Raw genomic sequence first — 26,632 nt, 5'->3', positions numbered from 1 at the left:
GCAGCAATCTCTATGATTTCCCACCCAAGTACGGCAGAGTTTAAAATAGAAAGTTTGAAGAAATTAATAATAGAAGAAAGTCAATATCTTTGTCTTTTTTTTTACAGTACCTCACTAGTTTGAGGTCAAATTTTGCCCACATACGATATATCAGTTGCAGTCAGGAACCAAAAACATGCTCCATACACTCACTCAGCTCCTATCAGCATTAGTGTTTATGCAAAGGATTACAACTGGTATGAACAAATTACTTTGCAGAACCTACTTACACATTCAAAGAGCAATGTCCTTAACATCCTAAAATACAAAAGATAAACAGTAGAAATGCTTCCATTCAGTATCACAGACTGTTTTGCAAAGCAGTGAAGATGTTAGGGCCATAATTTGAATGATGATTTTAACAAGCAAATAGAGAGAGAATATGTATGGTGAGTTAAGCTGCATAAAGCCTTTCTTCTAAATCCAGATGTAGGCATTAACGCGCATATTTGAGATGGCGTGCTTATTCGCTAAGTGCAAAGATGGTTAGAAAAAGGCTTTCCTGACGGAGGATAAAAGCTGGAGTACTCTTTAATTTTGGTTACTGCCAAGCTTATTTCAACAACCACAATAGTTATTTGGCTCCATACCAAAAAGTGGCAATACAGTACTTAAATGTCTATGGATCAAAATTAGATGAAAAATTACTGTTTCTCATCTCCAAAGCCATTTGCTGCACATTTTATAGGCCTCAAGATGCCTTTTGTAATATGTGATAACAGAGCCAACTGAAGCATCTGCCTGGGAAGAGATTACTTTAATTATGGACTCAATGTCCTATTTTCTGCAAGTGTTCCCCGGAGAATTTCTTACTGCTGGATGAGAGGTGTTATGATGCACGTTAAAACCTACAAGTCAAACAAAAGAGGTTGTAAAAGTGAGACAAGGACACCCATACAGTGTCCAGTCTTGTATTCAGTGGCTAAAAGAAATAACCCTGAATTCTGTGATGATAACTTTTTAATTAATCTAACACCTGTTAAAATAAATCTCCAATAATGTAGAGAAAAAACGAGTGCCAAGAACATGTCCTTTTTTCTTAATCCTGTTACATTTTGTAAAATTGATTGATCTAGAAGTCTTTAAAATACTAATGTTTTTGTTTGAATTTTTTCAACATAGTAGTAGTTACTAATGATTTGATATGGAAAATGCAGTAAAGGGATTTCTTGTTAGCTTCTCTTTTTGTAACATGCAAAGTTTCTTGTCATTAAGAATTCATTTGCCTTCCACTGTAGTATCACTGATCACAATTAACTCACTTGATATTAAAGTGGATGTGCTGTATGCTCCTATAGAAATTCTGTGTAAATCACCATTGATTTATCACAGTTTAATGGCTACTTAAATTACTACTTGTGACTTAAAATATTTGTCATTTTCTCTTTATCGATTAGAAGAAAGCATAGAGATCTTCATTAGCAGCTGTTGCAATGATGAGCTGAAAGTTTTTCTTTACACAAAATATCATAGAAGAGCTGTAAAGATGGCTTGAAGATGCTGTGACAGCATGTGAAGCACTGGGAAACTTCCCCAGAATTTGTAAGATTGCCAAAATTAAAAGGGAAAATTACATATCCAGAAGATACTGAAGCTTAAAAAATAAAAAACTATTTGAAGTGCATTTAAATCAAAGGGCCATAACTGATAGCATTTGAGAGTACTGTCTCTTTGATCCTGTACAATTATTAGAAAGGTTTATTCTCCTAAAACAGTAGAGTGAAAGCAATGCTGATCCTCTATAAATAACATCAACTAACATCAGGGATTTTTCAGTTTGCTAAGTTTATAGTAACTGTCTTTACTGAAGCAAAAACAAGTCTGAAAAGGATGTCACACAGTCGATACTTCTCTGTCTGAGTGAAGATAGTATGGAGATTTCATAGCTTAGCAAACGGAAGAATTTGGCTACCCATGTACTTCCAGCCCCAGGAGGAGCTCCTCTCCCAGGGGAACCGAGTGTGTTGGGTAGGGGTCACATGTGTCTTTCCTTCATGGTTTCCACTACCATTTCAGGTGCTTGGGGTATACCTGCTCCAAGCTTGGTCTCTGCTGTTGCATAGCCTAAGCTTGTAAACCCAGTCACAGCATGACGTGCTGGTTGTTGTGGCTCAGAGATACCTAATCTGTATCTGCCGGACTGAATTTGAGTTTGGAGGTGGTAGCTCCTCTTTTGTCTGGGCTGTGGGTACACTCATTAACTCACACAACGAAGGCTAGTGAGTGGAGAAAGCTGAAATACTGAAGGGGACTTTTTGTGGAGCCGTCCTGGACTAGGAGGAGCTGGAGCTCAGCTCTGTGCTATGTATCGCAGGGCGTGATGTCCTGAAGTCGGTGGGCTGGAACAGGTATCTGCGCAGAGATACGTGGAGTCCAGCCCCATGGAAGAATTAAGGACCAAACCTCAGATCCCCTGTCTACTGCTAGGCTCTTCCTTGTTGATTTTTTTCTGACTCCTTCCTCTGGTTGTAAGAAGCTATGCAGAGAAAGGGTTTAACAGAAGGTTTTAGCTTATAAATGAGTGGGAAAAGCCCTGCTCTGTGAAGGGAGGTCCTTGGACCAAGGTGGGAATTGAGTCAATATTGACCGTTTCCAGGCTCGCAGCTTTGCTGTTGGGTCTGTCAGCAAAAAGATGGAGGAAAGGGATATTGTTGAAAGGTAGATGTGCAGGAGTGTGGCTGGTCAGACACTGGCGTTCCTTCTGGGAGGCTGGGAGATAACTTCTGCCTTCATCAGGCTGTAGAAATTTCATGTGCCTGAGTCCATATGCCTAGGAAACTTTTGGAGAAGCACTCTGGTGCATCTGGAGCTGGGCTCCCTGGGCTGCTCTCCCAGGCTCGTGTGCCCTACATACCACAAAGTCCCCTTGTGGCACTCAAGTCATGCTGAAAGTCATGTGAAATTTCAACTGTGATGTCTGCAAGGGCAAATATTTCAGCTGTGAAACTCATCCTTGCCAGCAGCCATGAAATCTGTTTGGGTATTTTCCTGCTTGCCAGGGAGTGCTGGCCTTTCCTTTGGGTGAAGTGCCCAGCTTTGGAGCTACTGTCCCTTCGCTCCCAGAACTGGCACTGTTTTGTGGGTCACCAATGCTTTTAGCCAGAACTTTGTGTTTTAAATACTATGGGCAATTAGGTCATCATTCCAATTATCTATGTGCAAATTGTTGTCTTTTTTTTTTGTTTTAAGGAGTTATCTCCACCCCAAAAAGGTTCCCAGAGGCTGGAACTTCACACAGCATTGTTACTTAACATGATGAAAACATCATTGCTTCAGAGAATAATGCTGTGTCTCCCAGTGGCTGTGAGCAATGAATTTCTTACTCTGTGGAGCCTTTAACTTAGCAGGGGACTGTTTTCTTTTTTCTGGTTTTTCTACCCCTCCCTCCCCTCCCACAATAACGCAGGACATCCTTGTTAGCATTTTCTCCTTCTTACAAGGCTCATTTGGAGATCTCCTGTGATAGCAACATACCTGGCAGTAGTGAAAAATGTCACCATCCTGGCAGGGCACTGCGGTCCTTGTAAGTCGCTCTGCAGAAAAGTGCAAATGGTTTAGTGATAACTTTCTGACAATGAATACATTCCTCATGCGTCTATTAGTACATTTATTTGTGCCTTTAAAGAGATGATCATTGTGATATTGAAGCCAAATTTAAATCTAACTTTGCGGTGCCATATGGCACAACCTGTAGACACTAAGACTCTGGGAGTTTATGCATTAGATTGACAGATTGCTGTGGTGGATAAGTAGATTGTCATAAAAGTAATTAGTTTCAGCGCATATAGCTTGCACTTGGCCTTTTTTGTTGTTAAGCTTTTAAGGGTTGATCTTTTAATGCTTTGTTGTGATGCAAAACCAAAGCATCTCAGGAGGACGCTTTATGGTTACAAATTGTTAGTATATGTTGGCTGAATGAAATAAAAATAACAGAAAAGATCTCACTCTTGCTATTATTTAGGATATGTCAGGAGTATTTACTTATATTTGTAAGAATATTTCTATGGTTGGTTTGTAACCCACCAGGGATCTAACCAGTAGCTAGGATTACTGTTTGTGACTATGTTCACAGATCTGGAATAGTTCTCGCTACGAGTCACTGTGGACTAGAAGAAGAAATAAAATATTTTTAAAAATCAGAAATAAGTATTTTTGAGGTTGAAAAATGTTGTGTATCAGGATATAGTTTACTATTGGATGACTGTTACATTTGTCAGTAAAGGTAGTTCAGTTGCAGTAGTTTAGGCTGGCAAAAGTCGTTTATTTGCATCTGCAGCTTATGTCTCTTGATCTACATCTGTCTCATAGGTAGTTAAGCTGGATTTCAGAGCTGGATTTGTGTCCAGTTTTTAGCAGGAGGACTTTTCTGGTCCACAGTGTGACTTGTAATGTGAATTCCCAGCTGGAGCTACCAAGGAGTGTCAAAGCCAGAACAGAGTAGTTAACCCTTCCCAAGGATGATCCCTTTTACATGGGAGCTGGTCCTGGAGCTATGCGTGCCCCAGACCTCTGAGGGCTGTGACATGAGTCTTGAGGCTCTCAGCCACATGGAGGTTTGGTGTGTAGCTGGTAGATTCAGGAGCACGGAACACCCAGAGACAGAGGGAAAAGGATGGGTACAAACCTCAGACAAAACATGAACGTTGAGTGTATGAAGTTTTCACGAGCTTCATTAGATTTTCAGATGGGAACAAGTAAGTTAAGTTAATAAAACAAATTCTATTTGTTTCCTTTTTTTTTTTGTTTAAATTGGCAAATTAATGATGTTATTAGAACTTATCCTTTGTGTGAAAGTGTGAGTGCAGAATACATTTCATGGTTGATCTATGAGCCCCTTGAAAATATGGTTTATAATGAAATTTTGACAGACCCGTAACAAAATTAGCATAACAAATAACAATGTCATAATACCTTTCATGCCTGTGCATTCCAGCAGATTTACGCTCACTAAGCACTTGCAAAAGGCTGGGAGCACTTCTAGCCAGCACATTGTGGAGAATGCACCCGCGGAAAGTTGACTGCCTGCTGCACGTATGTGCAGTTACGCATTCAGAGAGTCCATATGGGTGAAGTTAAATCAGCAGTAGTGTTACTGAAATAGCATCAAACTAAGAATAGCTGTCTTCAGCTACAGAGTGGTTGCTGTTCTGCTGAGGCAAAACATGGAAAGTGTAACTTTTGCTGCCAGCAGTACTTAATTTTAGGGTTTTGTTAGAATTAGGAAATATAGGTGAGGTAGTAGCTAGAAAACCAGTAATGGCTTGGACTGTCATTGTTCATATAAGAAGTCTATATTTATCTTTTTACTTTAAAGCTTTATTTTGAAGAATTTTACAGTTAAACTTGGTCTCTACAGACTGAACTCCTGATGCTTTGCTGGTATTTAATGCCTGCAATATATGACAGTAGTTCCTGCTGCTATGTTTCTTTGGGAACGTTTCCTTTTTGTATAGAATAACCTGTGCCAAAGCTGGACAACTGGGTCAGACTCAGGATTTTTATGTAGAAAAGTCTGGGCTATGGCCATCTCAGATTTAATGCACGTAACACCAGCGGTTTGCCACTAGGAATTTTGAGGGCATTGTACTGACCTCAATCTGCTCACGCAACCACTGAAACAAATTAAAGAGCAAAAGCACTCTGCAGCTGTTAGTATGTAAAGGGCTGTTGGAGGTTGTTGAAATAAAAAGCAAGGGGAAGACCTATTGTGAGCAGCATAATCTTTGGTCTCTCAGCGACTGGTACACAGTTATGGATAGATGAAGCTAAATTTTAGCATTGAAGCTCATGTTATGTAGAGTATAATTACATTTTTATTCTAAAAACATAGTTAAAACAATGTTAGACTAAGTGGTTTCTTTTCAAAGGAGAAGTTAAAATGGGAGATGTAATTCCAGATGAGATAGTTAGAAAGAACCATTGCCAATGTGTTTCCCATTGGCAAATCGTTAGGATTATTTTGGGAAATACAAAAATGGATGGGAACAGAAAAAACAATCTGGGAAATAAAAAAGAGGAGTGAGCTTGTGGTGAGAGAGCAGGGCCCATGCGGGTGCAGGTTAAGCCAGGCCTGGAAAGAGTTTGTGCAGAAAGTAAGCACCCGGTCTACTGAAATTTTGAAAGAAGTAGAAACTGTTAAGTGACTACTCCCTTATTTTTCCAGAGCTTGTTTTTTGTTTGTTTGTTTGTTTTACTGATATGTCTATGCAGTCCTCAAATCTCCACTATCGAAATGTCAGATTATGAGATAACTCAGTACTGGAGATCACTGGTTTACTGGGGAGAGGAGCAGAGGTGGAGGAGCCAGAACAGTTTGGAGAAGCCCAAACCAAGGCTCAGCACAGATTCTGTTCTGATAATTCAAGCAATTTTATTTCATTTTTTAAAGCACTCTTTGGTAACTAGGGTAAGAAGTGATCATGAAAAGGTTTTATCGTAATGTGTATGAAATGGGGACAGTAGCCATCTCCTGCACTCAGCCTCAGCCTCCTCACTGAGATTTTAACAGTGGAATATGTGTTTTGTGTTAATAGATTTACAAATAATTAAAACAGCCACCCTGAGTTCAACAGCATACAAATTGCCACACTGATATTTTTCCCTTTTTTGACGAGGCAGACTAAGTATCCTGTAAGAGCTTTATTTGGGCTTCAGACAACATGGTAGGGTGCATGGGCCATTAACCAGATTTCTTGGGCTTACAATCTTGCTCTTTTGAGCACGATTTCTTTTCTCTGATCATCGTCCTCTGTAGCCTCTTAGCAGATCCAGCAAGGAGGGAGAGATGTTTACGCACAACTTTATGTGAGGGCCTTCCCTGCTGGGGTCGTATGTCAGGACTGTGTTGCAGTTTCTGGGGAAGCAAATGACTTCTTTTGTGGCTCTTACATCCATGACACCACTCATGATGTACATTACAGGGTCATAATCCAGCTTTACATTGCTACCTCACAAATTGTACAGCATATGAAATTGGATCGCTAAAGGATTCAAAACCTATAACCAATAAGTATAATTGGAGGTGGTTTACTATTTCTTAAACAGAGACAAAAAGACATATAACTCATGCTACGTAATTGCAGAAAAGCCATCACTTGAAATTAAATTCCCCAAAAAACTAGGAAGTAATCCATAAGAAACAGATTAGCTGGTTTCCTGCCAAAGACTCTCAACCTTTACATCTCCTGACTATATTTGATGTCAGATGTTTTTTTAAATTAACCATTCATTACTCTCTAATTTTAATTTTTCTTAAGGCAAATGTTTCCTAATCTCTGTTGGACCAGAGTCTGCTATTGTAAACCATATGGCGCAGGATGGCACTGCGTGAGTAGTGACCCTCGCTAAGCATAGTATGAGTACTGGTGTACATGTGTGACATGAGACCTTCTCGTGAGATAAGGTGCTGATACGGTGAGTGAGCTCCTAAGACCTGGCTATTTGTGTTTAATCAAAGTGCTGCACCAGCATTACTAATTGCTGGGATAGATGCCTATACGGTCAAGTCAGGGACTCGTAGAAGCAGATGGGTAATTTAGAGATGCAGGTACTGGAAGTGGTTTGGTGTGCTGAGTTGCTGGACTGTGTATGATGTCGAGGACAACACAAGTGCCATATTTTCTTTGCAGTTTGCATCTTATTTTAAAGAATGAAGGTCTAATCCAAACCAAATTAATCTGAAGTCAGATATATACAATGTGATTTGATAAAATTTCTTGGTTAGAAGTTTCACATTTTTACCAAAAACGGCAGATATTTATAATTTGCTGCACAAGTAGTTTAAGTATTTTAGCATAATTTAGAGTGAATTAATGGCTTGTTATTTATTGCCTAATGCTCTATAAGAGTGATTTATAAAGCCATGCTCTGCACTGCTTGTTGCTTTGTATGCTCTGTGTTAGACGTATCATCAATATCATTAAATGAATTCACAGTGACATTGCTTTAGAACTATGGTTTTTGATACAAGGGTAACGGAACATAAATCAAGAACTATGTTTAATTCATAAGGGGCACCAATTTCTCATTTAGGTGTAGGTTGGGCTAGAAGGTGTCAGAAAAATGCTTTACAATACCTCTTCTGATTGCATTTCAGACCCTCTCTACATGCCCTTATGTTTTGTGTGAGAATAATATATAGCAATACAGTGCAGTTTGTCAAGTGAATAACGTTCGTGTTTTTATTTATTTGGGTGCAAATAGTATCATTATTTTTACCACAAGCCAAAAAGGAATATATTTACATGAATATACTTAAAATGATTCTTAAGGGAATCTGTAAATTTAAAGATAAGTCTTGTCTATTCTATGCAATAAATATTATTGATAATTATGTAAATTACAATTTAAAAATGTAGTACTTTCTGGTATTTCTTACTGTTATTTTCACTTATCTCCCTGTAGATATATAAAAAAAAACCCCTCTCTTTATTTTCATGTTTCTTTACTCACCTCTTTAAATTCCTCTTGAATTAGTCCGTTGAAATGCAGAGCATCGACAGGCCTATAAGAATATCTATCCAGTATCTGTTTACTTTTTATTAATTTTTATGTAAATATTTCTGTTCGCTTTAGCTTTTGTAAAAAAATTATTCTCACAAAGCCTAAATTTAGGATCAGCACTGACTTGAAAATGTGCTTGTACCTCAATATTATTCCAAGTGTATATGAACTCTTCACAGTATCATTCACATATCATGGTAATTTCGAGGCAAGAAGATTTAACTCTTCACGCTGCTGATGAAGTTTATTAGAAGTGTTAATTATGAAAGATCTATGGATGACTCCAGTGCTGTCATTCACCAGACACTTGTTCATTGCCTACCTGAAGAAGTGGGACATGTTTTATTTGACATTTCTTGGAGCTACCAAAAGTCATCACGTATTTTAAATTTATGACTGAAAGTAGTTACATTCATGATGCTATACTAATGTTTACATCTAAATAAAATCTAGAAAAAAATGTGTTGTGTGAAAATGAAGGACTATTTTTTGTTCATTACTTGAAACTTTTGTTCTCAGTGGAAACAAAGTACTATAAAACAAATAACATATCACTAGACAGGGAGAAAAATCAGACGTCGTGCTCCTTATGTCACAGCTTTCGTGCCCTGTCCTTCTGTGTAAATATAAATTTGGAATTGCCCTGAGGCAAAAGATCAAGCAGAAGCATGACGGCAGTAGGAAGTCTGGGAAGATGGTTACATTTGTTATACTTTTCCTTCCTAAATAATTTTTCTTTTAAAAATTATCCCAAAGTATATCCTATATTGTAAAAAAAAAATATTTGAAAATTTAAAGAAAAAGAATTATCTGCTCTAAGTCATACTTTATTTTTTCATTTGATGGAAACCTCAGAGTGTCTGGATTTCTTTCTAGGATACAAAGGAAGCACATTTCAGTGTCCTGACATACCTCCCAAAGCAGGATTTCTGTTCTCTTTACAGGTCCAGCTGAAAGGTTACGGCCACAAAGAATCAAACAGCTAAAAGCTTCATTTAACAGACAATATTTGAACTATCACTAAGATTAGAAGAACATTTGTGTTAGAATGAGGGAAAAATGAATTTAAATACATGATAAAATTTTGTATGCAAAAAAAAATAAAATAAAAATATGTTGGAAGATAACTTCTTGGCTTAATATTACCTCAGTTTTGAAAATCAGACTATTCAGTCTAATTTGTAAACAAGACTCTGACACTCATATAGAAAGAAAAAAATAATCTATATGTAAAAATCAGAAATTCCCATTAGTATTTTATGATCCCACTCTTTCAAAAATACTTTATCTTGAACACCTCATTGGTTCCTCCTTCCCCCTGCAATAATGGCTTGTTGGACACCTAGTTGTTGACATCTAGCAGCCTTTCCTCCCACTGTTCTGCTGGGTCATGTTAAGGATGTGGCCAGTGAGTTTTGGGAAGGACTATGAAGCCTGTGGGGTCCCTTGGTCTCGCAGAAGGTAGTGACCCACAGATTTCCAGGTTTTCCTTACAGTGCATCTCTGGGCATCCCTCCTGCCTCTGCTGGCAGCCAGCACCCAAACTGCAGCAGACTTGTTTGGGACACCTTCTCCTCGGTTTTGCAAAGAAAATGGATATGTTGTGAGTTGTGGCATCCTTACGCAGCACATAAGGGTGCTCAGTAAAGAGCTATCATGTACCTACTTAATGACATTAATGTGTGCAAGACCACAGAGCTCCTTTAGGTTCAGAGGTTAACAGTGCAGTAACTAACTGCAAGCTCATTTTATCTTCTAGTACTTCTGAAACACCAGTGACTAGGGTAATTTTTCTTCATTATGTTGTGTGTCCTTTGATTAGGAAGGTTATGTTTTAAAATGAGTAACCGCTGTGCATGGTGACATAGTACAGAACAATTTCCTGGGCAACTGTCCAGTTTTCAGACAGTATCTAAGTAATATTAAAATTTTCTGTCACCAGCATTAAAAGGTACCTGTGCCAATTAAAAACGGGAAGAGAAAAACATGCAGGGAAATTCAATTTCATTTAGCCCAAGATATATTCCTGGAGTGATAATGCTGTCTGTCCATCCCTCCTTCTCCCTACATAAATAATTTTTGAACTTTTAGGTCCACTCCAATGAAACCTGGCAGCAGCTTAAGTATCTTAAACGTATTATCTTGGGTGTTTGAATAAAGAGGACCATGCTGAAGGAAACACTAGTAAGGATTATCATATACAAGATGATGACAGGGAGAAAAATTTGAGGCAGCTTAGGCTTGGCAAGGAGCTCTGACTGGACATGTGTTTTATCAAACTCCTCCTCAGCCAGATGATACCAATGTGGCTGCAAGTGATGAGCTTTCCGTGGCTTAGAAAACACTGCTCCTTACCTGAGGTGGGGAATGACTGTGTGCACACTCCCACTGCATGGGGGTGCACAGGAAAATGCATTCAGTTAAACCACTACCCAATAACCTCATCGTAAAATCACAAAGCGTATCTGGTGGTTCAGCGTATCTGGCATTAGCAATGCAGCCATAGGTTTCTGACTTCAGGACTGTAAGGCTCTAAACAGGGTCTTTTTGTTAAAGTGTATTCCCAGAAAACAAAATGAGATGTTCTTATTTATTTTGATACTAGTTTCAGAAGTGTTAGTCATATAAACATTTTTTTTCAAACTATGAATAGTCTTTAAAATAGAATATTAAGGAATTCCATTTCTTCTAAAATACAATTCAACAGGACCAATATTTATGGTCTGGAGAATAAACTTTAGTATTTGAAAAACAAATGCTTTCTGAAATTTAATGTATTTTGTTGTGTACAGTGAGGCACATGAAATAGTCTGGGGAAAAAAAAAAAAGAGCAGTTTCAGTCATGCTTCCTAAAACCAACAGATAAAAATTCTTTACAATATTCTTATTGGTAAACTCTTTGAAAGACCAAATATCACTGTGGAAAATATTGAAGAGCAATTTGCCACAACACTACTGACAGCTACAAAATAGTAAGGTATTTCCCTACAGCAAGGCAACATAAAATTTTTGCAGCAAGCATAGATGAAAAGATTGGTGAATGGAAACTTGGATAAGATTCATGTTCTGGTTGACTAAGTATGTTTAAAAATATTTATAATGTTCTCTGTTTCTCTTAGGTGAGGAATTCTGATAATTTTTCATACCATTTTATAAAGAATCAGTAATACAGCCAGAACAATGTTTAGGTGCAATATACATTGAGAAATAGAAATAAATACATCATTTGAAATTCTGAAGCTGAAAGATATTCAGTGGAACATGTGCCCACTGAGTATTATTAACACATAAACCCAGGTCTTCAGTTTAAATGCAAAGGATTGTCCTCGGGTCAATAAAATAGAAAAAAGAGATGGGCAGCAATGTCTTGCAAGAAATCTGAACTGATTATGAGCTTTTTGATTGAGGGATCCCCAGAAATGGACACACCTGGAAGCCAAAAGGCATAGATCACCAGCTGTATTTTAAAACAATGTATTTGTTGTTTGCAATATATTGTTTTTCACAGTCTTTCTACTAGAACAACATAGCAGAGTTAATCTTTGCCAGTTAATGAAGTCTGCCTGTTTCCTTAGCATGTGCCAAACAAGTGGTACTGCATAGTTAATGCTGCTGTTTTTACAGCATTGTTTTCAAATGCTCTTCTCAGATATGTCTTATTTTCTTCTAAAACGATAATTGTATCTCTGTCATCCATACGCCTTTACCAGTTAAGAGTTTACTATTTCTCCTTTCATCTGCCTGATGGGTCTTGCCTCAAGGTGTTTGACTCACAGTCGTGTCCATCTCATCCAGAGGGGCGAGGTACCTTCTAGCTTATGGTATATTGTTGTTTCATTGTAGTTTTTCAAGATATCAGCCATTCTCTGTGCAGACACATGATTTTCTTTCCGGAGATCATGCAATGTTTGGTGATCATTCAAAATGGGGAAATGCCATTTAAAATGGGAAATAGTTGTGATAATTTTATGTGATTTTCCTTCAAATCTAGTGTCTGTTATGAATCCATCCATAACAGCCATGCTCAGATGTCTGGTCATTTTCACTTAGACTGCATGGGAAGATTTCTCTCAGGGATGGGATGTCACTGCTTCCCATTGCCAGAGGATTCTGCCTTGAGCCAGTATTTTGGATATTTCTGCCAATGGGAGTGCTCAGAAGAATCGAGGTTTTAGAAAACCTGTCTGACTTACTCTGACATGCTCCTGAATTCATCCTGAGCAGTTTACAGGAAGTGTCTCTTCCCTAATGGTACAGGGGCTTGTACTAAATGCGGTGGTGCACCCACTATGCAAAGTTCCTTAGTTGAAGAGGAGAGATTCCCAAGAGCAAACTCACTTTTTTGTTGTTGTTTATTTGATGCAGTCTTTTACAAAAAAAAAAATCTTTAAAACCGTGACACTCTGAAAAGCCCATTAGAATATCAGTTTGAGAAGAGGTCCTCTTTTATCGTTAAGTGTTAGCTCAAGTTTGTTGTTTTATTAATCAACCATAAACTTCTTAGCTGTACAAATTACAGATGAATTTCCCTAATTTCCAGTACCACTCTGTTGTGGCACCAGATGTACAAGTCTCCGACGAATGCATTCATCTGGAATATTTGGTATTTGGGATTCCAGACATGGGAATTTCAGCTCCCAAGCAATACTTCATGTAACAGAGCAATAATTATTTGGGTATATTTGAAACATTCACCTTCCTGACAGCATTACTGAACTGAATTCCCAATGCATTCCTTTCAATTGGAAACTGTCATTAGCGAATAAATGATGAGTCGAAGTCTGATTGCATTTCACCCAATATTGCCATTTTTTGTTCATCTGACACATAGGGAATTCAGTGTTGGGACTGTGCTAAAAAGTCTCCGAACATCAACAAGATATTCTCCTGCAAAGTTTCATTCTAATGTTGTGCTCCTTCTGCCAAAGATTTCTGAAAACAAATCTGTGCTCTGAGGAAAAATGAGTCAGTAACACAGAACCGAGACCAACCATCTATCCTGGAAGTACTTACATTATTGCTTAGATTCTCTGTTACTCTGTTTTTTTTCAAGGCTGTGGTTATAAATCTCTTCATTAATACTTTACTTTAGGAGAAGGGGTTTTGGCATTTGATGTCCTTTTTAATAATGGGCTTAAAGAATTATTATCAACACAGCATCAAAAGGAGATATTATGGCAATGCAGCTTAGTGGGTAATTTATTTCTGAACAAGATAAATCATAGATTGTTTCCTAGTGAGAAACATGGGTTCAAACTCATTATTGTTGGAACAGTATATTATATGGGAGACTCCTGTCCAAATGAGTTGTAAATTGAGAGTATTTATATCTGTGTCAAGTGACTGACCAATTCAAGCTAAAATTCACACAGCAGTTTTTATTTAAAATAATCTTGATAACCCTAGCATTACTTTGTTATGCAAAAACATTCACATATACCGGAACTGTGAGTCTGGAGATGCTGCTGAGCAATGCGGCAAAAGGCGTAGCAGGGCTGTGTTAGTGTAGCTGACCCTGCTTTGAGCAGGAGGTTGGTCTGGAGATCTGAGATCCCTTCCATCCTGTGATCATCCTATCATCCTATGATCCTTTCGCGCTATGAAAAGGAGTCTGTGTGGGCAGGCCATGGTCTTCTGGGTGGAGGAAGAAAAAAGTCTGCCCGTGGCTCAGAAGCAGCTGAATTCACCCATTGTGGAGCTGGCAGCAGGGAGAAGGTGCTGGCTCAAGGGAGCAGAGTTCCCCCCTGCAGTAGAAGTGGAAGCCAGCACCAAGGGGTGTCAGGGCATTGCTAACACCCTGCAAGGAGAGCACGAGGGCTTTGCTAAGCCCCTAACTGCTGAAAGTTGCTGGTTTGGTACGTGGGGCTGGAGGACAGGACCTGTGGTGGAAGGACACAGAGAACGGATTGTTCTCTTTTAAATCTGTTTTCAATTGAGATAGGTTGGATATGATTTAGACAATTTGGATCTCTGAGTGTCTCTTAATCTGAACCTTAGGACAAGGACCTTACTGAAACGGGCATCTCTGAAACATCTTTGTTGAAGAAATGCCTAACTATGCTGTGAGCAGCAGGATCCATGAAGCTCAGTTTCCTACACCTTTGGGCAGTATGTCCCCTTAGCAGCCACACCACAGTACTCCCAGGTGCCCTCACACTACATCTCAGTGGCACCTGCAATACCTCCAGGGTCCCCAGACACCCTCCTACCTTTCCCCAGCACATCCAGCTCCTGTTTTTGATGCCAGGCCTCCTCACCATAATCTCTCCAGTTTTTGCCATGTACCTGATGTCATTCCACCTGTTTCTTCTGGCTGGAGTTCTGCAATACTTATCAAATCTGTCATTTATTTCAGTGGCTGATGGAATTAATTATTCTCTTAAGGCAATATTTCACCTGCCTATTTCTATTTCTGAGCTGGTATGGCCTTAAGGGATATACGTTTCCTTCCAACACATAAATCTGTCTGGAAATTAAAAACCGTGCAGGAGAAATATCTGTCCTTTGTATGATTAGTGACCCTGCATTTTTTTCAAGAGGTTCACCATATTCCCAGCATGCAGGAGGCAAGTGAGAATAACGAGAGAACAACAGTTTTTCAATAACAACTGTCGCAGGTTTTTCCTTAATTTGGTTTTTATCAATCTGTGAAAGGTTTGTGTACTTCATTTGTCTTGCAGACCTCCGAAAACATTTAGGACAGTGGGAAGAGTGCAAAGAAACATTACACAAGGAGCACAGTATTTCAGTGTTCAGTGAAGCCTTAGGAACGAAAACCGGTCCCATGTGCTCTGGGGTGCATTTTGATTTTTGATGGAACAGTTTCTAGCTTTAGACTGAAGAGGCAGGTGTTATCCTTCCCTTGTAAGCTGCTTCGCACATTGTACATGCACCAGTTGCATCTCTGTAATTAATGTTGAAATTAGTATTTCTTAAGAAACTGGGTTAATTTGACTATTTGAGGATTTCTATGTGTGGGTTGTAAAGCAAATACAGAGGATGAGATTCCAGATTCTCATAAGGTCCAGCTCAGCCACAGCTGCTGGCAATGTCCTTTGGGAACAGTGGGCAGCTAAAGCAGGTTAGACCTTAACTGAGAAGTGGGTAGCAATAGAAATTGCATGAGAGCAGTGAAGTGAAAAGGTGGCCTTAAAATCTTCCTTTTTTCCATTATTTAGGACCTTTGAAAACCAATGTTGTTTTCATGGTAGGATCTCATATGCTGTTTCAGATTTTACTCTTTTATATTTTAAATGTTTTTAGGTTTCCATTGTACTAGCTGAATATGTTACTTCTTATCAGCTTTGCTGTAAAAATGTTATCACACCAGAAAACCCCAGAGCATCAACTACCTGCAAACTCTCAATTTTCTGCAATCATGCAGAACCCTTGGCACTTCTGGTGGTTATCTTGAGGTAGAGAGCCATAAACTCATGGATAGGGAGAATCAGTATCACAGTATGTAAGCAAAGTGCTGGACATAATGAATTGGTTAGTTCTCCTGTGCTATGAAAAGCAGTTATCAAAACAAGTGTTAATTAATTGGATTAGATGCAAACCTTGCTTTAATTTCTTTGCTTTTGTCTCACGTGCAAAACCTTAGAATTACAGAATTGCGGGATAATGCAGGCTGGAAGGGACCTCAGGAGGTCTCTAGTCCAACACCGTGCTCAAAGCAGGGCAGACCAGGCTGCTCAGGGCTTTAATCCACCTGGGTCTTAAAAATCAGCAGCAATGGAGAGGAACTGCACAGTCTCCCTCAGACGACTGCTGTCAGGTCCCCACAAAGTCATCCCTTCTCCGGGCTGAATGAGCCCTGGTCCCTCAGCATCTCCTCGCAGGGCAGGTGCTCTGGCGTGGACCATCTAGGTGGCCTCTGCTGAACTCACTCTAGTTGATCAGCACTGTCAAACTTAATTAGTACATGTTGTTAAGAAAAGGATTGTACTCATTGTAGAAGCACATAGGAAATATCTATGTGCTACAAGTCCATTTACTTCATACCTTTATGTTCCCTTAAAGATGTCAAGTACTTTAAATCCACAGTAACTGTAGCATTTATTATTGTGATACAGCAATAGACAAAGATTTTTTTTGTTGTTCTTGAAGGTTTATTTAGGAGATTGAATGCTATCTTGATTGAATATAGGCTTTATAAGACTACACAAGAAAAATTTGGGGAAAACAGTATTTTTTATACCAAAAAGATGTCATATATTCATTAGCTTAGGGTTAAATATAGTTTTCAAATATTTATAAATACTCAATGCATTAAAATCCCCAAATCCATACAATAGATGTTTCACTAGACAATAAAGTACAATAGATTGCAAAACCTGAGACATGGACTGCAGCCTCTCCCAGACACTGAAAAAGGTGGAAAAGAGACCTAGTTGTTGGCACTGTGTCAGTAGAGAGACAATGGATGCTTGTTCTATTATTTATATGAGCTGACTGCTTGGCAGATGCCATTGCAATAACCCTTTATTTAAAATGTAGAAAAAAAAATAGAATTTGCTTTCCTTTATAATCACACAATGCAAAATAGTAATGAAAATGTTGGATTTCCTGTAGCTGAGAAGAAAGTATTGTCCTAATCTGCTTTCAGCTAGCAAGAAGCTCTAATCATTCCAGTCACATAAAACTAGATAGAATTTTAAAAAAACATATTTTCTTTCTGTGAAATACAAGGGAAAGAAGGATGAAAATGTTTACATACAGTTTTAAATGATAATTCTTACTTTTTTGCTCTTTCATAATGCTATTTACTGTTCTGTTGTATCCCTCTTTTGTATTCACACCTTGCAACCAAACAGAAATTTGGTGGTTTTTATGATTACAAAACAAAGTCCTTATAAATTATAAAGTGTAGGGACCAGCACTGCCTGTGCACCCTTCTGCTTCCAGTGCTGTAGCCTGAGATCCATTCTCTGTAATACAGGCTATAATTACATGTTAATCTCATTTATTTTTTTCTACTTGAGGATGTTTATTTCATTCAAATCTTAGTTAAAGAAAACCCTTAAATGTGTACTTAAATAAATTCCTGATTAGACCAGCATATCCTAATTGTAGACAGCCTAGCATAAGTTTCTATGTTAAACCATAAAAAATTAAATCTGTTTCAATTTCTACTGCTGTTACCATTTAACTACTGTATTCCTCCCCTTATATTTACAGCAAATCATCATATCATCCCTCAAGCATATAACATTGTTTGGTTTTTTTTAAATGCCAAAGAGCAACAACAAACTCTACCTTATGTCTTATAAGGGTCTTGTAAGTGTGCACTGGACCATATATAGTGTCGAAAATGTACACATCAGGTCAACACAGAGGAGTGTGCACGGACCACTGCACACTTTAAAAGAGGCTGAATTGTGGTTGAAGTTGTCGGTTTTAAAAATGCATGTTTTGCATGGGATGCACTGAATGAGATAAAACAGCTGGATGCAGGTTGGGTCTAGCAACACTGGAAGAGTTGCAGTTAGTTTTTCAGAGGGCATAGGTTGTGTGTGGGAGGGAGAAATATCCCACCTCAGCACATGGTGTGTTTTATCCCAACCCAGTGGGAGCTTCTGCCAGCCATTTCGATGTTTTGATGCGTGATTCGTTAATGGCAATGCGGTCTCAGGTAAAGGTAGTTGATATGGGTACACATTCACATACACATTCAGAAATGCTCATGTGTGGCTTTAAATGTTGGGTTAATACCAAAATCATTTACAAAAGGAGACTTTCATTTCTTTCCATGGTGTTTATTGCCTCTTACTGAGAAGGCTGACCTTTAAAGGTCCCTTCCAACCCTAACTATTCTGATTCTGTGATTCTATCATTTGTTCCTCATTTTCTGTCTCTTAGATGTTACTATTTTCCAACACTTTTTAAACAAAATTTTAATTTTAACAAAGGTACTCACTACACCCTTAGGCTGACTTTTGAGTCCTTTTCCCCACATGTGCAGTCCCCAGAGAAAAATTCAGAGACAAGAGAGAAATTGAAGTGGCTCTTGTTCCTTTTGTATTTACTCTATGTGAAGGCAAAGGAGTCTTAAACTCACCCATGAAATAAGTCATGAGCATAATTTATGAATGTGAAACACAGGCTTAATCTCAGGACAGCTGCCCCAAATGAAGTGACTGCTCTTTGCCCTCTAAAACATACCCTAGCTTTTTCTGGCCATTTTAATCCTTTCCCTCTGAAGAATTTTCACCTCTGAGCATGGCTCTTAGACCAAGTGTGCTACTTCCAGTCTCCTGAACAAATGTCTATGTAAGTAATTACATCTTACTTGCCAAATTCCCTGGCAGTTGCAGCTGAATATGGTCAGGACAGATGACTTTTTTAATAGCATCTCAGGGAAGAAAACATTAGGGATAGGGAGGGAAAGGCAGAGTCAAAAACACGCCTTTCAGAACACACAAATCTCGTTCCTGCTACTTTAATTAAACTGCTTGCATGTCAAGTGGAAACTGAAAAAACAGCTTAGAGGCATTTAACCAGTAGCTGAAAGCCTCCCACCCAAGCACCTTCGGAGCAGCAGCCACGAGTGCTCTGTGCATTTTCTCTGCTGACCTCAACACCAGCACCATCTCTGTGTCAGATTAACTATGTTGGTCTAGGCTGCTTTTAAAGAAATTGTTACTGAAGGTTTCAGCCATGGTGGGAGACAGGGGCTAAAATGTACACCAGCCCAGTCTCATCTCCTGCCACACACAGTAAATGGTCATTAAACCATCTTTGCGGGGCACTGCCAGAAAATGTTTCACACTCCCACCGAGAAGGCTGGACACAACTACCCCGTGTACTTAATCTCCAGAAGATCTGTTCTCTATCTTGCTTTTGAAGTTGTTATATTTGGAGATCTCTTAATTGGGCAGTATTGAGGGAGTGTATTTTTTTAAAAAAAAAAAGACAACAGCTAAAACAAGACAACTCTACAAGCAGAGATGGTAATGTAAATTTAACAAAGCATTAAAAATCAACCAGTTTATTTGCATAAAAAATGGCAAATACCTGCCCTGCCCTCTGGGCAGTGCTGCTGTGCATCCTTTCCACACACGAAGCTGGCAAATCCAGGCAGCACAGGCAGACTCCCTGCATGGCTCAGTCCCGTGTACCCTCCTGCCTGTGCTCTCCTCAGCTGAAATACTCTCTTTAAAATGCAACCTGTTTTAGCAATGCATGTGAATCCAATGTGAAATATGAGATACTTCAATATGAAATCATGACAGCAATTATTGGGTATGCATTACTTTGTTTTCCGTTCCAGCCCAGGCTCGTCAGATGCCCAGCTCTGACCGTCTCTCCTGCAGTGGCAGGCAGGGAGCACAGTTTGTGTTGTCTGTGGTTCAGATCTGATATGGGGGAACAGCACTGTGGTGTTTGGGAAGACCAATTGCAGCTTCGTATAGTCGGTCCCTAATTTTCCCGAAGCTGGTGTTGTGCGTGTCACCCTAAATTTCCCCCAGTGGAAGCCATCACAAACCACTGCATATACATATTGAATACAGCTGCTAGCAGTGCTCACAGGGTTAAAGTCTAGTAGTGCAGGTGAAAAAAAAACCCCTCATTTTCCTTGGTCCTGTGAAAACCTTTTTGGGGGTGTCGTGAGATTAGGTATTTTACAGTAGGAAACCTGAGTCTTTTCTTTCTTTCTCCTTCCCAAATGAATTTGTTCCAGTGCCTTCCCTCACCAGGGAAAGGTGCAGATGCCAAGCACCCCTGTAAGGGCAGACTGAGCACCAGGTGTGCAAGCCCCAGAGCATGACCAAATGGTGACAGCTTCAAGGGAAGGCCTGGGAAAGGTACTCTGCTCCTGGATACACAACTCAGCATGCTGCATCTAATCTACAGGAGGGATGTCTCTCTATCATAGAATCATAGCATCATAGAATGGTTAGAGTTGGAAGGGACCTTTAAAGGTCATCTAGTCAAACCCCCCTGCAAGGAGCAGGGACATCTCCAACCAGATCAGGTTGCTCAGAGCCCCGTCCAACCTGGCCTTGAATGTTTCCAGGGATGGGGCATCAACCATCTCTCTGGGCAACCTGTGCCAGTGTTCCACCACCCTCAGTGTAAAAAACTTCTTCCTTGTGTCCAATCTGAATCTGTTTCCTTTTAGTTTAAAACCATTACCCCTCGTCCTATCACAACAGACCCTGATGAAGAGTTTCTCCCCATCTTTCTTATAAGCCCCCTTTAAGTATTTAAAGGCTGCAATAAGGTCTCCCCAGAGCCTTCGCTTTTCCAGGCTGAACACCCCCAACTCTCTCAACCTGCCCTCATAGAAGTGCTCCAGCCCTCTGATCATCTTCATGGCCTCCTCTGGACGCTCTCCAACAGGTCCATGTCCTTCTTATGTTGGGGGCTCCAGAGCTGGATGCAGTACAGCAGGTGGGGTCTCATGAGAGCAGAATAGAGGGGGAGAATCACCTCCCTTGACCTGCTGGCCACACTTCCTTTGATGCAGCCCATCAAAAGAATCTATCTACAGCTTCAAGAGTCTTCGAATTTCTTTCTCCCAAATTGCCTGGAATGATTTATGTCATCACACAAAGGACAAATTGGTATTACTTAGGCTGTGTTCAGAGGAGCTGGCAATACTGCCCTCATATAAAGTGTTTTTAAGCTTGTTAGCACTTGAGCAGAGTGGCACTTCAGGTCCTATTTCACAGGTGACATGGACTATATATAGTTCAAGTAGAGAATCAGCAAGTCATATTTCTTTTTTTTTGCTTTTCAGTGGCAGACAATCTAAGAGCCTTTATTGGCACCCGATTTCAGCTTAAATAGTTGTGGTATAGGAAGTAAAATTCTTTACACAATTGCTGTAATTGAAGTGTGGGGTTAGTAATGCCTTGAACTGACAGTGAGCCTTGACACTTGATATAGTCTTCTTGTGTTCAGACCTCTTTCTTCCTCTGTCAGCAGTTTATCTCCTCTTGCTACTTTAAAAAACACATTTTCCTCTCTCTCTTTTGCATAGCCCCAAGCAGACAAATACATCTAGGCTAATGGAAATGTGAAGTTAATATAAAGAGGAACCTTATTACCTCTAAGTTGTTTTTCATTTGAAGCTCTTACTTAACATGTCATGATGTTCCTGTTCCCTCCCGTATTTCTTTTATTTCTCATTCCTTTGGAAAGATTCATTTGTAATGAGGAATTACCTCTGGGAACATGCGAAGCATGCATCTTGTCTTTTGGCTGACTGGCAGGTTAGATTTGATTAGTCACTTGCCCTTTAGCTGGAAACAAAGAGCATACAATGACAGAGTGGGACTATGGACTGGTGTGAAGTAAAGCCAGTAAGTACCCTTCACCTAAGCAATATTTAACTACATTAAAGACAGTATAAAAACTTTTGAAAAACAGCAAAAAAAAAATCAGTTCCTGAATATATATGTCAAGAAAACAAAACCCCATAATAATAGTTGAATAATTTTCTTTCTCTAGTTGAGTCTTTTTCAGCACTGCCAGTATTATTTCTATTATAACTACTATAAATATCATGTAGTTTTTAGACTTAAATGTGAACATAGGAATGGATATAGTTTTGGATATGTTATGTTTTTTTAAAAGAGGAAAATACAAATTCATGATCCTGTTTCATAAATCTCACCTGTCAGGTAGGAACATCACCAGCAAAGAAAGTTCAGTACAGAAAACATTTTGCACTTCATTCTAAAAGAAGCTTAGTTCATGCATAATTGCACAGCATTATCATCATTTGCTCCATGAATAAAGCATAAAAACAGAGAAAAACAAGCAGATAGCACCAGAAAACTGACAGAAGCAATACCCTTAATAAGTCTCTGAAGCTGCTCTGGCAGGTGCAGAACTCATGCATATGCCCATTGCAAAAGCAACGCTGATGTGAGCGTGTGTTGTGGGGAGCAGTGCCCTTACTGCGTGGCACTGTTGTCCCCAGGGTGCAGGTCGCTCCTGCTATGGGGCAGCAGTAATTGGCTCCTAGTGTGTATTATCAAGCAAGGGCTGATAGACACAGAAAGATGCAGATCATTCCACTGGCTGCTGGCTCTCTCCCCAAATCCCCTTTTTCTCACACGCATGCAGAGATCTGGTAAACAGTCCACAGTCTGTTATTATTGGTATTATTTGGCATTTGTTTGCATTCAGACACATACTCGAGCTCCCCTCTGCATGCGGTCCGTGTTTCGAGAGTTTGCTCCTATCTGCATCAGAAAGGAATTTTGTGGTTGCTCTCGTTGCATACATCCTGAATTGTATCCTAGGCTGTTGCACAAACACCATCTCTGAAGTCCCAATCTACTGCTAATGTAAGTTTTCTTTCTCACTCTCTGCAAAGAGCCCTCTCTGCCAGCCTAGGGCAGAGATAGAAATTTTGCACAAAATGCCTTCTGTGCCTTGGTTTGGCATTTTTTCCTATGTGCCCAGGAGCACTGTAAGCCAGGTTTTTCTGCTCAAAACATGGAATTCCCACAATGAAACATACTTGCAAAACATGTCAGTTCGTGCTGGGTTGGACCCAAACCTGGCTATGGGATGCCCTGCCATTTGAGCTGCTGGAGGAAGTCACCATATCTAGTGCTTTTGAAGAAGCCTGGGCACATGTTTGATTTTGGAGATTGGTTGGTCCCTCTCTGACTTTTGAGCCTGCATACACCTGTGAGGGAATTTGCAGAAACCTATGTAGTGATCATGGTTTCTTGCATATTCTTCATTACAAAGCTTTAAGAAATACTTCAGCTCATGCTTTTAAACAAGACCTAGAGTCTCAGCTTTCTTGCATTTCTTTAGGCACTGGAGCAATGGTTTGTTTTTATCTTACTTTGTACTCAGTATGGTCTCTGGTCATGACAGCAAATAAAGAAATGCTAATGAAGAGCTATGGCATGATGTTTTGCTGTGTTTTACAAAAGTGTTGGAAACCCTAAAATAGTTTTCATGATGCACATGGTAAGGGCTATGACCAAAACCTCACACTTGTAATGCCATCCCAGCACTGTGGCCAAAATACTGTCGCTACCAGGTGAGGTTAGGCTTCAGCTTTACATATGCCTTTGAAAGTCCGAGCAGATTGAAAAAGCGACACAGCTCTGCTTCCACAGGCAGGGGAAGGGAGAGTCCAAGACGCCCTAGGAGCATCAGGTGGCCAGAGTTTTGCATTTCTGGACACAGACGTTGGTGTAAATAAAGCTTTTCTAAATGAGCAGGAAGCAAATTAGATCCCAGAGAAGTTTTCATTTACTGCTGTTTGTAGTCTGACAGCTTGCAGATGTGTTTTACCTTGAGGAAAAATTATTAGCTGTGTTACTTTTGTTGTTCTTCCTTGTCAGTGTAACTGGCCTAGTAGCCAAGGAAAAAAATAAAAAACTTTGATTTTCCTTTTAGACTATTCCTTTATGCACCTTCTTGACATTTTTGTAAGCAAATGAGATGTGATCCATTAGAGAGGGCACACAGCTGGCTGAAGAACCACACTCATGAAGTAGTGTTCAATGTCTTACTATTAAGCAGGAGTACATATGGACCTATCTTGAGTCCATTAATGTTAATTACTTTCATTAGTGACTTGGAGAAAGGAGAAGAACACATATGAAGAGTGCATGTGAATGTAGACAGATATTGGAAGAACTTTGGCTGCAAGAAATCAGACTTCAAAGGCAACACTGGCAAATACTGAAAGGTTTTGAAATCTCTGAGATAAAACTGAAGTTGTGAAGTACTACACTTAGAAAAGAGGGAAGAAATGAGCAATTTGAAATAAAAAATAACCAGCACTATTAGCATGCCAGCTCTGTAAGAGGAAAACAGATCAAATTGCATTGTATCTCTAGCTGATTATGAGAAAACAAAATGACAAATCTTTCTCCATGGTACATTAGCTGATCTTTTAGCTGTTGGTCATTAATGGGAAATAATTACTCTTTAGACAAAACTGGTGAGGCCTCAAGTATAGAAACTCTATGTTCCTGGGAACAGACAGAGACCAGAGGACAGCAAGAAAACGGCACGTTGTTCAGAAAGAGAACAGTTAGAGGACAGGGAGTGTGAAAGTACCAGGCTTCTTGTTGTGAGGTAAAAAAAAGGAGAGAGAATTATGATGATTTAAAAGAAAAATTTAAAAGGAGAAGGTAATCCACTTTAGCTTGTCTGGACAATGAGGGAAATAGAAAGAAAGAACAACTCAACTGATGGCAAAACCCAAGGCAGCACACCAAAAAAATGTTGTAGGGTCTTCTTTTTGTGGAGATATTTGACAGAGGCCTGGGGTGGAGAGCTTACTTGTCTCTGCCTTTGTTTCTAGAGAAAATTTCTGGACACGTGTTCAAGCTCTACATTTCTATCAGTACCATATAAGAGTCCTGCCATTGCTATTGCCTATTGGATCTCACGACTGTTAATTTGACAGGGCAGCAGCTCTGGAATCGTTTCTTCTGTTCTGCCCTGAGACAGGTACTCTTTCTGAGGCAGAGCAATGGGCTTAGCATTGCGATATGCTTACTTTTACTCATGTCTTTCACTGAATCCCTGTGCCAGTGCTTTTTATTACCAACCTAGCCATTTTGGTTAAGGAACCTCTCTTTTGTTATGCACAGAAACAATCCCTACAAATTCTTCTATGAATTTAAAAGAGTGCAGAAAGAACACAGGATAAAAGTGAAGTAGGACTTCTGATTTGATTAATCATACATATAGATATATATGTATGCATATATAACTAAGTATACCACATTATTTATTATTGTCTTTTTTGTATTCACAGGGCTACAGCTACTCATAGGGGCCAAGTTATATTCAAGGATGCCTTAGCACAACAGCTGTGTGAACAGGGAGGTAAGAGCCACCATCATGTTAAAAATATCTGTCAAATGTGGTTTTCCATTGTAATTGCGTGTAAGTGTTATTCACCATGAAAGCTATTTCATAGAAAACTTAGTATCCGGATCTTATTTATATTCTTAAAACTGATACTTTCTTTGTCTTCAGACTTAGCATAGTGATTCAGGAAACCCTGCTGTCCTCTCTGCTAAACGCTGGGGAATATACAAAAGTTAAAGTAAATCCTATTGCATTATACACTTATCTAAAACCAGCCTGTATCAACCAACACTTTTTTTTTTTGTCAAAACCAGAAGCTGACTTTTAACTCTCACTGTATTAACTGCAAGCAAAACATGTGATATGCCTACAGCAAAAGCTTCATTTACCATCCAGCTTACACGTATCTTTGTGAAGAACCTGCCTTCCCATTTTGTGCTGATCCAGTTTTCTCTGCAAAATTCCAGTAATATTTCCATGTGAAAAGAGACAGGGAAACATGGGCCAACCAGTCTAAAATAAATATTTCAAAATTAGAAATTAACAAACAAGACAAAATCCCCCAAAATACCTCTTTTTGGGACTTCAGAGCTACAGGGTTTTTTTTTTTTTTCCTGTGAGTTTGGGAATATCTGTGCAATAGCTTTTGTAATAAGAAACTGTCGAACATTCTCTGTGAGGAGAATATATTGAGTTATTCATATAATGTATGAATAGTACCCCCATAATAACAAGGGAAAAAGATTTCATTTTTCAATTTCAGTATTTGAGTTTTCAGTATTTTAATACTTCAGTGGGAAACAGGAAGGTGGATTCAGAGAGGTGACTGAAGATGCCAGCTAACAAGCTAGGAAGTTACAGTTAGTTATATTTTGAATTATTTAGAAAAATGTAACACAGGTGCTAGCAATCAAAAGGGAGGGTTATAATAATTTGGCTGGAAGGTGATTGGGCCAGGTGTGCATCAGTATTTTTACTGTGTGGAAGGAAAAACATCTGGAGAAATTACCAGAATAAATTTAGTATTCAGAATGGGAGATAAATTGTACCTGCTTAAGGTGGGTGTGGAAGAGTAGTGTTTCAGTGACTAGTATAAGGGGATTTGGGAACAGAAGTCTTGGCAGGATCCCCATCTGGGATGTGCCGAGGAGGATGGTAAGGATATCTCACACAGGCTACTCACTGGATGGACACAAGTCAAGAGTGGAAAAATTAATATGCAGAGTCATCAACATAAAATGATGAAAAGCCTCATAAGCAGATGAAATTCCCCAAAGGAGGA

At 39.3% G+C, this 26,632-nt stretch overlaps 1 protein-coding gene across 1 annotated transcript in view; it reads left to right on the top strand.

Moving 5' to 3' along the window:
• Positions 1-26,632, top strand: part of RELN (reelin) — a 297,944-nt gene that overhangs the window by 95,309 nt on the left and 176,003 nt on the right. Inside the window, exon 4 of the mRNA XM_086746115.1 lies at positions 25,295-25,365. Within this exon, the coding sequence (XP_086602241.1) occupies positions 25,295-25,365 (71 nt within the window). The remainder of the gene's footprint in view (positions 1-25,294; positions 25,366-26,632) is intronic.

This window comes from Chlamydotis macqueenii, chromosome 1 (genome assembly GCF_036417535.1).
Source record: "Chlamydotis macqueenii isolate bChlMac1 chromosome 1, bChlMac1.mat, whole genome shotgun sequence".
NCBI lineage: Eukaryota > Metazoa > Chordata > Aves > Otidiformes > Otididae > Chlamydotis > Chlamydotis macqueenii.
This window is presented reverse-complemented; position numbering and strand designations above follow the sequence as displayed.